General features: G+C 43.4%; 1 protein-coding gene across 6 annotated transcripts in view; it reads left to right on the top strand.

The window, feature by feature from the left end:
* The window catches only part of ST3GAL6 (ST3 beta-galactoside alpha-2,3-sialyltransferase 6), a 220,123-nt gene that overhangs the window by 161,277 nt on the left and 41,155 nt on the right, over positions 1-17,691 (top strand). For all 6 annotated transcript variants that reach the window (XM_040338708.1, XM_040338710.1, XM_040338709.1 and 3 more), the window contains one exon: positions 3,462-3,562. In XM_040338708.1, the coding sequence (XP_040194642.1) occupies positions 3,462-3,562 (101 nt within the window). The remainder of the gene's footprint in view (positions 1-3,461; positions 3,563-17,691) is intronic.

Raw genomic sequence — 17,691 nt, 5'->3', positions numbered from 1 at the left:
GGCCCCGTACAGCCTACCTGATGGGGCCCCCTTTGACCCTGTCCTTGCCCCCGCCTCTGACCCTGCCTCAAAAGTTGCGGGGGGACATATGGTGCAATGAATGTGGAAGTAATTGGCTGGTTTCAGAGCTGCTCGTATTACTTCCACATGAAACCTGACAACTGTCTTTACAAGCATACACACCCTCCTGGCTGCTGTCTCCAGCCAGAAATGTGTATATGTGTTAAAAAAGACATGCTTGCATGGCCTCAGCTCTGTTTTAAAATGGCGTGGTTGAGGGGCTGTAAAAACACAGCTCAGCTGTGCGTATTCCCCCCCCCCCCCCCCCACAAAACACAAGTGTGCAGTAGCATCATGCAGTTCCTTGTGATCTTTAGGCCTCATGCACACAGGTGTTTTTTTTCTGGCAAAAGGCTGCTGCCAAGAGAAGGGGCTTCTTAAAATCTCATGTGTGCATGAACCTTATAGCATTCGGATTATCATTCACACAGCACACAATGTGCTCTATGGCTCTATCACAGTGTATCACATGCTGGTGTGTGCTGACTTTGCTGTGGCTGTGCTATAATCTGTGACACACAATACACCCATAAAGTAACAAAGTCAGCACACAACAGCATGTGATACACTGTGATAGAGCCATAGAGCACCTTGTGTGCTGTGTGAATGATTATCATAATTCACTGTGAGGATATATAGATGATTCTGCTGAGATTACAGTGAAAACTTCACTCACTGTGTGCTGCCCGATGCAGACCGCGCTACCCTCCGCCGCCGCTAGGATTCGTTTCGCCGTTCTCTCCCTGTCAGCTGTCTCATATAAGTCCTTTACAGAGCAGAGCAGGTAAATCGCTGTATGGATCACTCCGCCAAGCACCAGGGAAGAGCGGCCGGATCTATAGAACATGTGGCTGGGTGCAGGTTTGTGTACCTCCGCCCGAAAATGGAAAAATAGTCCCTCCCCAGTGCCCACCTCCTGAGCCCCTCTGTTCACCTAAAGGGGCCCAGGAAAATATATTTATACACTCCCTAAGCCAGTAGGATGTCAATGTCATTTATTCAGCACTATTTTTGGGGTTTGAATGAAATGCACTATAAAGCTGTCCGGGCCCCCCTGATGAGCTGATAGGGCCGGGCCCGGTACAACAGGGCTGGCTGTACTGCCCTATCAGCGGCCCTGTAGAGCAGGTTTAGCTTTAGAGTTGGGTTGTGACTGAAGATCCACTTTAAGGCTGGTACACACGGGCTGAATGTTGGCCAGAAACCGACCAACTTTCAAATGTGTTTACAGCAGCCTGTTCGGATTCTTTCATATGGGCATGCTGGAAAACCATGTCATGAAGGCAAAAAATAGTTTTATTTTCAAAATTGTCCAATTTTCTTTGTTTATAGCACAAAAAATTAAAACTGCCAAGGTGATCAAATACCACCAAAAGAAAGCTCTATATATGGGGGAAAAAAAGGACATCAATTTTGTTTGGGTACAACCTCGCACGTCCGTTAAAGTGATGCAGTGCAGTATCGCAAAAAATGGCCTGGTCATTAAGGGGGCAAATCCTTCCGGTCCTTAAGTGGTTAAGTGGTAATTGGGAAGGTAGCAAGACATGTCTGTACTGCTTTTGAGACTTGAAGGTGGAGGTTACAAAGCCCAGCTGTGATGTATAACTACACTGTACTTCATGGAGATGATGTGAAATGATCTACCTCAAGCAGTTGCCCCTCTGCATTTAGAGTATATAGGCAAGGGCTTAAAGCAGAGCCCCACCCAAAAATGGAGCTTCCACTTTTCGGAACCCCCCCCCCCCTCCGGTGTCACATTTGGCACCTTTCAGGGGGGTGCAGATTCCTGTCTAAGACAGGTATTTGCACCCATTTCCGGGAATACGGTACTGCGGCCGCCACGCCTCTACCCGCAGCCCCCGCTGTGTTCTGGGAAACAAACTATTCCTAGGAGAGAGCGGGAACCAGTGATGGCGTGGCACGCTACTCGCGCATGCGCAGTAGGGAACCGGCAGGGACGCCACAACGCTTCACTTCCCGATTCCCTAACTGAGGATGGCTGGGGGTGCAGCTGAGTGACGAGCGATTACTCGTCCTCGGCTGACGACATCGCAGGCACGCTGGACAGGTAAGTGTCCATTATTTGTAGCTGCTGGCTTTTAAAAAAAAAAAAAAAAAATTGGAACCTCCACTTTAACCACTTAAGGACCGCCTCATGCACATTTACGTCGGCAGAATGGCACGGCTGGGCACATGCACGTATAGGTACGTCCTGTGCTAGTACCCAGCCGTGGGGCGCGCGACCGCGACCCGGTCCGAAGCTCCGGGACCCGATTGCCGCTGGAGTCCCGCAGTCGGCCCCCGGAACTGAAGAACAGGGAGAGCTGTGTGTAAACACAGCTTCCCCGTTTTTCACTGTGGCGGCGTCATCGATCGTGTGATCCCTTTTATAGGGATACACAATCGATGTCACACCTACAACCACACCCCCCTACAGTTGTAAACACACATGAGGTCACACATAACCCCATCAGCGCCCCCTTGTGGTTAACTCTCAAACTGCAATTGACATTTTCACAATAAACAATGCATTTTAAATGCATTTTTTGCTGTGAAAATGACAATGGTCCCAAAAATGTGTCAAAATTGTCTGATGTGTCCGCCATAATGTCGCAGTCACGAAAAAAATCGCTGATCGCCGTCATTAGTAGTAAAACATTTTTTTTATAAAAATGCAATAAAACTATCCCCTATTTTGTAAACGCTATAAATTTTGCGCAAACCAACTGATAAACACTTATTGCGATTTTTTTACCAAAAATATGTAGAAGAATGCGTATCGGCCTAAACTGAGGGGAAAATTTTTTTTTTTTATATATTTTTGGGGGATATTTATTATAGCAAAAAGTAAAAAATATTGCATTTTTTTCAAAATTGTCGCTCTATTTTATAGCGCAAAAAATAAAAACCGCACAGAGGTGATCAAATACCACCAAAAGAAAGCTCTATTTGTGGGGAAAAAAGGACGCCAATTTTGTTTGGGAGCCACGTCGCACGACTGCGCAATTGTCTGTTAAAGCGACGCAGTGCCGAATCGCAAAACCTGGCCGGGTCCTTTAGCTGCCTAAAGGTGCGGGTCTTAAGTGGTTAATGTGGTGTATGGTAAACCAAACTCGAAATTCAAGAAAACTATGGAAGAAACTGTTCACTTGACCAACTCTCCAATTTGCCTATTCATTTTATAATTGGAATAAAATCAGAACTCAACTGTATTATATTAGTGCCAAGGAATCTTTGAGTTTGTTTTCATCTCTGGCAGAACTAGCCCACTCTATGGTTTGCTTGTGGTACTTTCATGGTTTCCTTTTGTGTGTTGTATGCATTGCAATGTAATGTAATGGTTTATGTAATGCTAGACATTTTTTTCAAGCACTTTCACTAATAAAGCTGCTGTTCCACAGTGTGTCTGATATTGAGCCTTTTATGTGTGAAGACTACAAGAAGCAGTCTGCATTTCTTGGCAGCAACAGGATAGACCTACCATACGGAACACGAAGAGGAGGCAAGTTGTCTTTTTGCTTTTACATCTTTTTAGTTCTGATTAGTCTTTCTGGTTTAACTTATTCTCTGCTATACATAAAATAAAATAAAACAAGTTTTCATTGCTGCTTGTGTCCTTGTTGTAAAGGGTTTCCCATGTTTCCTGTCTAGGCGGCGGCATTATTGGAAATGTACCCTTTGCAATAATGGGCAGTAATTAAAAGCTGGCAGAGCTTTTTTAATCAAACAAACACTCTTTATTGAAAAGAGAAACATGAGAAGAAACAGTGAGATAAACACCATTACAAAGATCAACAAAAGGAAGAATTAATCTTGTATGTAAACAAAATGGGTATAAAAAAAAAAACAATTCGAAATGTTTGCCTGTAAGGCCTCTTCCACACAGGCGGACTCCGTCGCTACGGGAGATCTATCCGCTGATCTCCGCTGACCCGGGGGGGGTGACAAGTCCCTCTCTGCTTACTGAGCGGGGAGGGGTTTGTGCAGCGCCGCTGGGGAGATCGGATTAAAATGGACAGCATATCCATTTTCATCAGATCTCACCCGATGCGATTTGCCATGGACGGATGGGGACGTATCGGCATCCGTCCGAATTTTGGCGGAACGGATCGGATGTCAGCGGACATGTCTCCGCTGACATCCGATGCTCCATAGGACTGCATGGAGTGGCCGTTAAGGTCCGCCGTCAAAACTGACAGGCAGACCTAAACGGTCCGATCGTGTGAAAGGGGCCTAAGGCAAACTAATGAAAGGTAACAAAGTATGTAGTACCTATAGCCATATAGTTCAGTATTACAATCACATATAAAGTCAGCAATAATACCAGTTGTTCAATAGCCAGTAGCTCAAAGTTGTATAAATCAAGTAAATGCAGCAGGTGATGTAGCGTAGACACAAAGTAGACACCTATGTAACCACTGAGTCATCATCAATGCATGTAGAGGCATGGTCTAACCTTCTGTCCCAGATCCTATGATATTTTACCGGGCACATTCTATGGGTGTAAATAACTTTCTTGTATGGCAGCGTTAAGGTTAACAGAAACCCAGTTCTAGACTGTTGCGGGTGAAGTCCTGAGCCATACCCTAGCAATCAACATTCTAGCCATAAAAAGTGTTTCTTGCAAGAAAATATGTAGATAGTTGTCACTGTTCAGATTGGGGAGGAGACCCAAGAGGCGCTGCTTGGGGCACAGGGATAACAGAGAGCCCATTTGAAAAGCTTTTTCCTTTACAACTCCCTTTAACATTTATTGGGTTAATAAATACCAAATATTTGTAACTTTTAAATTGCGCCTTTCTTACGAAATGGTTAAAAACGAAAAGACGCAAGTGTACATATCCAAATTTCTCTAAAGATCTGAAGGTTTTAATTTTTTCCCTTACAGCTTTAATAATTTGTAAAAAGACCCCCCAAACAATATATTTTCTGAAAGCACATGACCTGTAGAATGAAAAAAAAAGCTCTACTGATTTTTAAGGCCCCGCGATATTTGAGCAAATGTTTATCAAAAAAACAATGTTCGCTAAAAATACACTAAAACTATTATTGGCAGATAAAAATACAGCAAATGTTACAAAAATTCCTACTAAATATAAAAGCTTAACCTGTATTGCAATAATAACAAATATATAACTTTTAATTTGTGGCTTTTTGCTAAATGGTGAAAATCGAACGTACACAAAAATTTAAATATCCACATTTCTCAAAAAAGCTGAAGGTTTTCGTTTTTCCTTTGCAGCTTTCAGAATTTGTTTATCTCCCAGAAGACAGCGGGGGGGACAGAGTAGGCACCGGACGTGGCGTAGGTCACCGCGGTGATCTATGCCCGGAGGTGGGAGCAAATGCCAGTATTGCACAGGTATCTGCTCCCTCCTCCCCCCTGAAAGGTGCCAAATGTGACACCGGAGGGGGGGAGGATTCCAAAAAGCGTAAGTTCCATTTTTGGGTGGAACTCCGCTTTAACCTGCATTGAGCCAATAAATAACAAATATTTGTCAATTTTAAATGGTGCCTTTTTGCGAAATGGTGAAAATCAAACGTATGCAAAAATTTAAATATCCAAATTTCTTAATTTTTCCCTTAGTTTTCGGATTTTGAAAAAGACCCCTCCAAACCATATCTTTTCTGAATGCCCATTAACGGTAGAATAAAAAGTTGTTGCTTCTGATTTCTTTAGCCCAACAATACTTGCATAAATGTTTATCAGATCACTAAAAAAATGTGAAATACTTATTTGCACATAAAACCACAACATAACTTACAAAATTCCTGCTAAATTCCTACTGAGGCCTTATCCAATGGGGTGTGCTACATCGTATGCCCATGGAGGACTGTGTTCACCCTCATGCGGAAGCATATGGCTTCTGTGCATCCCTGTGCATGCAATCCTATTCATGTCAACTGTCTTGTTTAGACTTGCAGTTGGGGTGACAAATGTGCGGTTGAGCTGCGTTTTTTGCCGCCTGACAAATGTTTCCCATCCCTAAAGAGGAGCTCCAGTCTCCCCCCCCCCCCCACCCCCCAAAAAAAATTAAGTCAGCAGCTACAAATACTGTAGCTGCTGACTTTTCATACAAGGATACTTGCCTGTCCAGGGATCCAGCGGTGTCAGCACCGAGCCGATTCTTTAATCGGCTTCAGGTGCAGATGCCGGCATCTTCACTTGGTGGAAAACAGCAGAGAAGCCTTCCAGCTTTACAGCCGGTTTTCATTCTGCACATGAGCGAGTCGCACTGCACTTTGTGATTGGTCCCACATTTTTGTGTGTGTGTGTGTCTCAGAAGTCTGCCGGGGGAAGGAGGCAGGGCCAAACAGCTTTGTAGATTGCCGCAGTGATCTTATTTAGAAGTTGGAGTGTGTACCTGTCAAAAAAAGTGCCAATCGTGGCAGTGAAGAGGGGGAGGGTGCAAACAAGCGGAGCTTCCCGTTTTGAGTGGCACTCTGCTATAAGCTGTAATAGGCAGTCGACAGTGTGCTGAAGCCGCGATGCTTTGCACCCGAGGCATAGTTAACCCAACTTGTAGCAATGTTTTCCACCGAACACTACACATTCATATGAAGGGGAAGCAACGTAAACTACCCGCAACCTTGTGCAATGCATGCGGTTGCGGTGCATTTGTTGGTAAAATGGGGTGACAGCTGGCAGTGAGGAGGCGTCGCATTGCTTCCTCACTGCCTGTCGGTAGCTTCTGAAGCTCGATCCAAATGTGGATTGGGCTTTAGAGGCTCTTTACCACGCGATCAGCCTTATCCAGTCACAGCTGATCACAATGTAAACACAAGCCGGTTATCGGCACTCATTTGCTTACACAAGAGAGGAGAGCCGATTCCTGTCTTGTGTAAAAGGGACGTCTACACTGATAATCAGGGCACTTATTATCAGTGCAGCCCCAACATTGCCCACCAGTGCTGCAAATCCGTGTTCTTTAGTGCCTCTTAATCAGTGTCATCTACCAGAACCCATCAGTGCCACCAATCATTGCAGCCTCATCCGCGTGAAGGAGAAAATTACCTGATTGCAAATTTTATTTTTTTTGTTTAGCAAAAAACAACAACTCGGTGCTCTATTTGTGTTAAAATAATGATAAAAATGTCATATGGGTACAGTGTTGCATGCCCGCTCAATTGTCATTTAAAGTGGGATGGCGCTGAAAGCTGAAAAATAGCCTGCGCAGGAAGGGAATGAAAGTGCCCTGTAGTCAAGTGGTCAGCACAAGGTCACTTGTAGGAAAAACTATACCTGGTTATACTCACCCTTTTAGCAGCCTGTGTTTAAAAAAAAAAAAAGTTTCATTGCTCCACCACACTCTGTAGTTTCTCCCTCCATTGCCCAAATCGGCTCCAGGAACCACTGTAGCTGTGCATAGTAACCAATCAGCTTCTAGATTTTATTTTCAAAGCTTAATTGAAAAAGAAAGTTAGAAGCCGATTGGTCATTATGCACAGCTGCACCAGGTTCTGTGTGCATCAGTTTTAGTAAATCTCCCACTATGATTCAAGACACGGGAGGCCTGGAAAGGTAAGTGTATTCCCTCTTTCTTATGGTTTTTGGCTACAAGTGACCCTGCTCTGACAGTCATTTTATTGTTCAGTTCCCATACAACTAGGGTTGCCAACTCATCCCTTTAAAACAGAACACATATTAATTACACAGGTTCTGTGGCTGATTAAGGAGGTAATTAAACTCACTTGGTGCCTTATCTGCATTAAATTAGCCTCAGAACCTGTGTAATTAATATGTGTTCTGTTTTAAAGGGATGAGTTGGCAACCCTACATACAACTGAAATGAGGATGTTGTGGGCCTGTCTGCTCTGTAAGCTGGCTGGAGGTGGGCTTACTGGAGGATGAAAGCTCAAGATGGAAGTTATGAATGTATCTCAAAAAATGATCCAGGAAGTTGAGCAGTAACACATTTACAGAATTGCGTTCTGTGAGAAGCGCCATCCTATCATGCCATGCAATTGTGTGGCCCTGGAAGGAGTACGTGACTTACAGAATTTGTGTACCTGCCAAAAGAATTATTGTATCTGTTTCTGCTGTTTGCTCAACTGTTTGCCTAGTGTTTTGATAACCACCTCGAAAATTAAACTGAGTTTGTTTTTTGTATGCATAGGGCTTTGATGAAACGGCGCCACCCATTTACCTGCATGTTTTCTTACGGTATATTTCCCCAAACACATTAGATTTTATGAGCATTGAGGTTTCCGAGTAAAAAAATAATGTGGCTTTCAGAAGTATTTGTAAGGCTTTCCCCTGAAGCAAAGATTCATGGCAAGGAGGTTTTCTTTGTTATTCAGTACCTTATGTTCTGTTGTTAATCATTCAGTATGGTATAGTGCAAGTCTGAGGTCCTGTAATATAGGCATGTTGACTCTGCTATCAGAAAAGATTTTGTACACATTTTTTAAACCAATATTATTTTTAAGGCATGATAGACTTTTTTGAAAGCATGTATTGATCTGAGATACGTCTCTTCAATATATGCATACTTTTCTGTATATGCCCCTTTCACACTGGGGCGGTTTTCAGGCGCTTTAGTGCTGGAAATTTCCTCCTCCTAAACGCCTGAAAACCAACTCCCATTCATTCAAGTGTGACTTTTCACACTCGGGCGATGCGTTTGCGGGACGTTTCAAAAAGTCCTGCATGCAGGTTAGGAGCGCAGGTTAGGAGCGCCGTATTAGTGACAGGTGTGGAGTCTGCAGGTATGTCTTTTTCTTGTTTTTTGAGCTTCAGTTATCTTAAGGATAGGCATGTTTTTTCAAATTATTTATATAGTGCCGACAATTTATGTGTTTTTTCACATTAGTCCATGCCCTCAAGTAGCTTACAATCTAATGTCCCTTTCTCCTATACATACACACATACTGGTGACAATTTTTAAAGGAACCAATTAGGCCCCTTTCACATGTGCGGACCGTATGTCCGCATTTTCATCCATCCGTTGCGGATGAAAACGGGACATACATTGGTCCCTATGTGATTGCGGGTGTCAGCGGATGACCATCCGCTGACACCCGTAATCACCCGCCTCCGCAAAGATCCGATTTTTCGGACAGAAGAAAATCCTATTTTTCTTCCGTCGATCGGATCGGGTGAACACGGACATACGGTCCGTGTTAATCCGATCCCCCCCATAGGGGAGAGCGGAGGAAAGACAGGGCGGTCCCTGCACAGTGTGCGGGGACCGCCCTGTCAGCCGACGGCTCAACGGGGATTTTACGGAGGATCCCCGCTGAGCTTGACTGACACACGGAGGCGGATCATTACTGATCCGCCCCGTGTGAAAGGGCCCTTACCCTACTTGCCAGTTTTTTTTGGGGGGGGGGGGAGGAGTGCCAGTAGGAAACCATAAGCCACATGCTTCTCTTATCATGAAAACATGCTCTTTATGTCCATGTCAAACCTAAAATAATAGGCAAAGGGATCTGATCTATACATGTACTCCTACCAAGTGTTCACATAACACTCCTTCAGCCTCATTCAGCTGTATATGTTGCTGCTGTAGCGTTGGATGCTGCAAGAAGAGAAAAAAGGGTGTGGAGTCAAGTCAGACTGAACACCTCCTCATCCTTCCTTTCTCAATACATTGCTTCAATGTAGCAATGAAGCAGCTGAAATAATGGACAATATATGGGAAGAAGGGGGGTTTATTGGCACAAGATGGGCACTTAGCTATGCAAACACTGTCCAAGTTAAAAAGGAACCGGTTTATAAACAACATGCATGTGACAGAATGGCTCATTAAGTCCATTAATAGTAAAAGTTCATAGAGGTCCCGTGGCAACTCTGTAAAAGCAAGAAGTGGCTCTTGAAGAAGCAGAAGAAGAAGCACAGGAGCCTTCGAAGTGTAGCTTAGTAGCAAGGATTTATTACAAAATAAAATGAAACTACTCACAAGTGTAGTTCAAAAACGGGCATGTACAGTAGCTAAGCACTGTGACGGGTTGGGTCCTTAGAAGCGCTGTCTGGGAGGTTCCCGCGGGAAATGGTCATTTGTTCGGTGGTGCGGCTGGCTGGCGCCAGTGGATTCTGGCTCTTCCTGGTCCCTTGAACACACTGGCGATCACTTCCTAAATACAGCGCTGGTGTGGCTCCGTTTTGGCGACGCATTTGTGGAGCATGCACTCCTTCAGGCTGTAGAAAGCCTGAAGAATAAACACATGCTCGGCAAACGCGCCGCAGACACCGTTTCTAATGACCCCACCAACACAGTGCTTGTACATGTCTGTTTTTGAGCTACACGTGAGTAGTTTGATTTTATTTTGTAATAAATCCTTGCTACTAAGCTACACTTAGAAGGTGCCGGTGCTTCTCATTTCTGTACATGAGCGAGTCACATTGCACTTTGTTATTGGTCCCGCATTTTTCTGTGTGTGTGTCTCAGAAGTCTGCAGGGGGAAGGAGGCAGGGCCAAACAGCTTTGTAGATTGCCGCAGCGATCTTATTTAGAAGTGGGAGTGTGTACCTGTCAAAGTGCCAAATGTGGCAGTGAAGAGCCCTACTCGGTCAAAAATGTTTTAAACGTTCTGACATTTAGTACCTACAGAGAACTAAAAACACACCTAAACTTAAATATCTCTGTAGACATTATGACTAAAGCCCAGGTTAAAGTATAAACCACCTAATCAAAAGTGCAAGTCACAAGCGCCCCCCTGTGTTTTGTGCAGAGGGGAAACCACTCACACAGAATCTCAGCAGGACCTGGAATATCAAAGCTTTCACTGTGGTAGCACCGACTACTACATTGAATTCTTTTCAGCTTTCCCAGTGCCCCATAAGGTATGAAATATGCAAACTTACAGCGGGTAAAATAAGTATTGAATACTTCACCATTTTTCTAGGTAAATCTATTTCTACAAGGGCTGGTGACATGACATTTTCACCACATGTTGGTAACAAGTTCAGAAATGAAAGTTATTGTAAAGGTTCTTATACTTCCTCTGTGTAAAGGTTTTACAGAGAGGCCCCAATCCTCCTTTTCTGGGGTCCCTCCGCGGCGCTCCTGGCTCCTCCTCTTCTCGAGTGCCTCCTCAGAGAGCTGCTTTCCAAGGAGGCACTCGTGCGTGCATAGAATGCATTAAGGTGAAAAAACCTGAGGGTTTACAACCCCTTGAATTTTGTGTGTAATAAAATGGAATGACACAGAGAAAAAGTATTGAACACACGAAGAAAGGGAGATGCAAAAAGGCATGGAAAGACTGAACTGAAATCTGAAGACCAACTGAAATCTATTAGTAATTAGAAAGCAATCCTGTCCCTTGTCAGTTCAAATGAATATCAGCTGGTTCAGTCTCAACTGATGGCCTAAAAAGGTGTCTCATTACCAAGATGTCACACAAGAAACCTCCCATAATGGGTAAAAGCAAAGAGCTCTCTCAAGACCTTCTCAACCTTATTGTTGCATTGGTTACAGAAACTTCTGAATGTACCAGCAAGCACTGTTGAGGCCATATTTTGCAAACATCGTTTCACCATAAACCAACTGTTTCTTGTGTGTCCCATTCGCACTGCAAGGCAGCCCAGTGCCGAGCTAAAATGCAGACATGCTTCATTTTATCACAGCGCACTGGTCTGCATTGCACTGCAAAGTCAGGCAGTACAGTGCATCGGACCATCTGATATTGCAGTGAATGAAGAGTAGGTTTTGTGCACTTCAAATAAAGCTTGTACAAAAAAGGGACAGTGACGTGCGCTGAATCATGCCCAACAATGCCCCCTACCCAGCTGGCAACGCAGAGCGGCCGGAGCACTGAATTAGGCTGCTCTGCAATTTTTACTGAGGAACAGTGTGAATTTGCGCTGATGTAAACAGATGACATCTACGGTATTTACATTCGTTTGCCAATAGGAATGCGTCAACAGACAAAAGAAAATGATGGATTGCCCATTTGACAGGGGCCCAAAGATCTAAACTTTTAAGCTGGCCACACACCATCTGAATTTTGGCTGGTTCTTGATGAAACTCACCCAAAAAAGTGTGTATGGCCATCCTTCATTTTTAGCGCCTTACTGCCGCCATTCATCCATGTTTGAAGAAATCTTTACTACTTTAAGTGGAACTAAACGCTCCCAGTCAACATTAAAGTGGAGTTCCACCCATTTTTTTATGTTTGTCTGTGCTGCATGCCCTAATCTCATAGTGTTCAGAATGGACATTTTTTATTTAATTTGTTGCTTGTAAATACCTTTATTTTGTAGTCCTTTATTACTTCCTCCTCCTTATTTGCCTAGGCTATTTGCAAGGGTTTCTGGGATAGGCATCATGTTTCCCAGTAGTCCTTGCAAACCTGACTGAAACCTATTACATTGCTTGTGCACTGAGCATGTGCAAGATATGCAAAGCTGAAATCCAGGAAGTCATACAGTCTGGCTTCATGATGCCCACACTTAAGATGGCCACGGTCTATTTCTAGATTATAAACTATTTAAATGCTGTAACAACCTAACAAAGCGGACCTTAGTTTACAGACTAACTTTACTAGAATACATTAAGCTTGTGTATTACAGGGGTATTTATATTTAAAAAGTGAAATTGTGGGTGGAACTCCCCTTTAACTATTTGTAATCCTTATGTTGCTAGCATTAGTAAATAAATCGGAATAGATTGGAAGGTCATATTGAGCTTTTGGGCTTTTTATTTTTTTTACATTGCTGTATTTGCTTCCTGGTTCAGACGGTACAATAAAGATACATTTCAGAAACCATACAGTTTCTGCAATAATAAAGAGGCAATTTGAAAACAGGTATACCTTTATGGTATTTAATATTTTAAATATTAATTTGAAGCCTACTGGAGTTTAAAACCATAAACAATTGAAGTGTGGGGGTGGAAACAGGTGTTGAGAGAGAAGGAGAATGAGAAACAAGGTCTCTAAATTGTGTTTCAATTTCTCTTTATTAATCTTTTCTTCTCAAATATAAAATTTTTACATTTATCCAAGATTCTTTTGCAATATACATTATTCCATTAATTATTCGATTATACAGAATCTTGATGAAGATCTATTAGTTACTTTATCATTAAAACAAAATAGGTTTCTAAATTGAAGCGGAGCTCCACCCAAAAGGGAAAGCTCCGCTTATTCCACTGCCACATTTTACACTTTTTGGGGGAAACGGATACCTGTTAAAATCGGGTAGCCACTCTCACTGCCTCCTGGGAGACAGTGAGGATATTCAGAAAGCGGAGTGTGACTCGCATATGCGCAATAGGAAACCAGGCTGTGAAGCCACAAAGCTTCACTTCCCATTTTTCTTAGTGAAGATGCTGGTGCCTGCACCCAAAGCCGATTGACAAATCGCCTGGGGGTGCCAACATCGTGGGATTCCACTTTAATATAAGTGTCCTTATATTAAAAGTCGGCAGCTAAAGTATTTTTAGCTGCTGACTTTAAATGTGTTATTTTTTTTACAGGCTGGAACTCCTCTTTAAAGTAATTCTTGGCAACTATCCAAATCATGTACAGGCATACCCCACTTTTAAGTACACAATGGGACCAGAGCATGTATGTAAAACGAAAATGTACTTAAAGTGAAACAATACCCTTTTTCACTTCAAGGGTGTAGTGGGGGGTCAAGAGCTGTAGTTGAGGTCTCAGCGGCTGTAGTGGGGGTGACGGGGGCACACTGGAACAGGGCGGGCTATGCTCTCGGAGCTTCAGCTCCTTCTACTGCGGTTGTAAAAATGTCTGTACAGTGCTCGTACGGCACTTTACATACACTCGCAGGTATGTCCTTACTCGCGAGTGTATGTAAAGTGAGTGTACTTAAAGCGGGGTATGCCTGTACCTAGCACGTCGTTTGACTTCAAGTGGTTGTACTGAGGTGATGCCTGCAGCTGCGGGCATTACTCCTGTACTGTTTTTTTTTTTAGAGCAGGTAATAGCAATCGAAGCAGCTAACTAGCACCCTAATTGTAATAAGATCTAGATAAGATATACTTTTATTGCCATTTTATACATACAATAACATTTATGTGGATAATCTTTACAGCAGCAATAAAACACTTCTCAACAAAACCACACTTACATACACCTAGCACATGCACACATATCTGTTTAACTGGTTGCCGACCAGCGCGCGCACCCCCCCCCCCGCTCGCTCCTGACTCCCGCATGCGCCCGGGCACCCATTACAGAGTAAGAACCGGGAGCTGTGTGTGTAAACACACCGCTCCCGGTCCTGTCAGGGGAGAAATGCCTGACCGTCTGTTCATACAATGTGTGAACAGCGATCAGTCATTTCCCCTAGTGAGGCCACCCCCCTACAGTTAGAACACAGGGAACATACTTAACCCTTCCCCGCCCCCTAGTGTTAACCCCTTCCCTGCCAGTGGCATTTTTATAGTAATCAATGCATTTTTATAGCACTGATCGCTATAAAAATGCCAATGGTCCCAAAAATGTGTCAAAAGTGTCCGAAGTTTCCGCCATAATGTCGCAGTACTGAAAAAAAATCACTGATCGCCGTCATTAAAAAAAACTAGTAAAAAAAAAATATTAATAAAAATGCCATAAAACTACCCCCTATTTTGTAAACGCTATAACTTTTGCGCAAACCAATCAAACGCTTATTGCGATTTTATTTTTTTTACGAAAAATATGTAGAAGAATACGTATCGGCCTAAACTGAGGAAATTTTTTTGGGGGATATTTATTATAGTAAAAAGTAAAAAATATAATTTTTTTTCAAAATTGTCACTCTATTTTTGTTTATAGCGCAAAAACTAAAACCGCAGAGGTGATCAAATACCACCAAAAGAAACTCTATTTGTGGGGAAAAAAGGACGCCAATTTTGTTTGGGAGACACGTCGCACGACCACGCAATTGTCAGTTAAAGTGACGCAGTGCCGAATCGCAAAAAGTGCTCTGGTCTTTGACCTGCAATATGGTCCGGGGGTTAAGTGGTTAAAGTGGTTGCTAACCCTTTACAACCACTTTAACCTACAGGTAAGCCTAGATTACGGCTTACCTGTAGGTGCAAGAAATATCTCCCAAACCTAAAAGGTTTAGGAGAAATTTGCAAAAATGTGTGGCACCGATGTCGTAGACATCGGGCACAGGTGCACTGAACGTGCCACTACTAACTGCATCAAGCAACTAGTGGCGGCTCATGCGTGTGGGAGTGACGTCATCACTGCTCCGGCAAGTCACAGCGCCGGAGCAGCGAAACCCGTAAGTCCCTCTGGGTATCATGGCGGCGTCGGAGGAGGCGAACGAGGGCCGCAGCGGGGGCTTTGATCTCAGGTAAGTAATTCATAATGAGCTAGTATGCTATGCGCGTGGTAATGTTTCCCCCCCCCCCCCCCCCCCCACTGCTTATATGAATTCCACTATAGTGGTGTCATCAGCAAACTTCACCATGGTGTTTGATGCATGCATGGGAGTACAGTCGTACGTAAACAGGTTTGAACTTAAAACACATACCTGTGGTACCCCTGTATTCAAAATAATAGTATTAGATACCTGATCTCCTATTCTCACGATTTGTGGCCTGTTTGCTAGGAAATCCATGAGCACAGCAATGGATATAGGCCCAAAATAACTACTGTGTTAAATGCTGAGTTATAATCAATGAATAACATCCTAACATATGTGGTTGAGTGCTCAAGATGTGTCAATGCAGTGCAATAGAAATTGCACCATCTGTGGATCTGTTTACACGATAGGCAAACTGATACTTATCCAGATGCACAGGAATGCATGCATTAAGATGTGATAATACAAGCCTCTCAAAACATTTGTGATGATAGGAGTTAGGTGCAACTGGACAATGCTGATTTTTTAGGTATTGGGACAATAGTAGTAGGTTTAAAACGAGAAGGTACTGCAGCCTGCTTCAGTGACAAATAAAATATATCAGTAAAAATACCTGCTAACTGGTCTGCACATATCCTTAGTATACGGCCTGACACCCTGCCTGCCTGGTCCTGCTGCCTTTCTGATGTCAATCATCATCAAATTTGACCTGACCTCCTGTTTTTAATACCGATAAATGGTCGCCCTCCACTAGTTCTTTACTATAGGTTTGACATCTCGGGTGCATGCAGTGGGAGGGGGACCCTGGTCTCCCCCACCTTCCGTGGCTCTCTCGCACTCTCCCGTTCCCCTGGGAGACCCTAGCTACTAGCTGGCACATCTGCCAGCTAGTCAGAGACACATACAAAGGCGGGATCAGCTTTGATCGGGTCTCCAATATAGTTAGCCGGATGCAATAACATGACCTTGATTTCGTTTTCCCAGATGTCAACGGCGCCATTTTGTTTTTGAAAATAGAAAGTATTCAAAAATGCTGATCTTGGTGTTTTGAATGCTTTTAAGGGCAACAGAGAGATTTGGGGTCTTATATTACTTGTGACAGTGATAAAAAAAAATTAAAGCAACAGTGTAAAAATCTAAAAATAATAATTAAAAATGTTATTTGAAGTGCCCCTGACCCAGTGTACCAGCATGCAAAGACGAATACGCGCAATCGTCCCGTACGCACATAAACAGCGATCATCCCACACATGTGAAGTTTCACCGTAAACATCAGATCGTGGTCAGTGATCCTAGTACTAAACCGCCTGTGTAAATCTAAAGTGGTAAACTGTAAAAGCTTTTAAAGCTTTTCCTTTTCGATAGTAAAATTTTTATAGTTTGGCCCTGCTGCACGGTTTCAAAGGTGACTCAGTGTTTCTATGTTATTCTGAATTGCTCTTTAAAAGTGGCATGTATTAAGCATGCAGAGCAAAGTATTTGGTTACTGCTTTGCCGCTTTCAGCACCTCCCTGAAATCAGTTTTGTGTTTGGCAAACTGCTGTTGTGCCTCTCCAATCTGTCTCGGAGAAGTTAGATGAGCTGTTTTTAATAATTCTGGAGTAATCTGGAAGCTGGATATATATGATGGGATTGATCAGTAATCTTACCATCACACAGGAAGTCTCTCTCTTTCTCTCTCTCTCTCTCTCATATTTTAAAAGTTGCGCTCTGTCTCTCATTTTAAAAGTTGCACTCTCTCTCTCTCTTTCCCTCTCTCTCATTTTAAAAGTTGCGCTCTCTCTCTCATATTTTAAAAGTTGTTGTTGTCTTCTCTTTGTCACCTCCCCCCCCCCCCAGGACATTGATTTTAAAAGTTGTTCTTCTATACATATAATAGCCTATTAAACTTTTAAGCCATCGGGTTTACTTTGAAAGTCAAATATTTACTATATAAACTATAAAGGTTAATGAGTCTGAACAGACTACGTTGTAAATATTAATCTTTAGTGGAATGCTTTTCATCAGAGATGGGGTTTAAGATGGTTGTTTAAGATGGTAAACCACTTGCCTACTGCTGTATAGTAAAATGACGGCGGCAGCCACTCTCCCTCCTTCCAGGTGGACATCATGACGTCCTTGTTTTCCCGGCATTCTGGCACGCACGCGCGTGCTCGCCGCATCACTGTGTACTCTGCGCTTGTGCCCGGCAGCCACGATGGATGCGGGGCACTCGCGATTGCTCATCACAGAGCAGGGACATGCATCTGCGTGTGTAAACGCACAGATCCACGTCCTGTCAGGGGAGAGGAGAACTGATTGTATGTTCCTTGTGTATATAGGAACAACGATCGGTTTCCTCCTCATCAGTCCCCTCCCCCTACAGT

This window comes from Rana temporaria, chromosome 2 (genome assembly GCF_905171775.1).
Source record: "Rana temporaria chromosome 2, aRanTem1.1, whole genome shotgun sequence".
In the NCBI taxonomy this organism is placed as follows: Eukaryota; Metazoa; Chordata; class Amphibia; order Anura; family Ranidae; genus Rana; species Rana temporaria.
The sequence above is the reverse complement of the archived record's forward strand: the minus strand, read 5'-3'. Positions and strand labels throughout refer to the sequence as shown.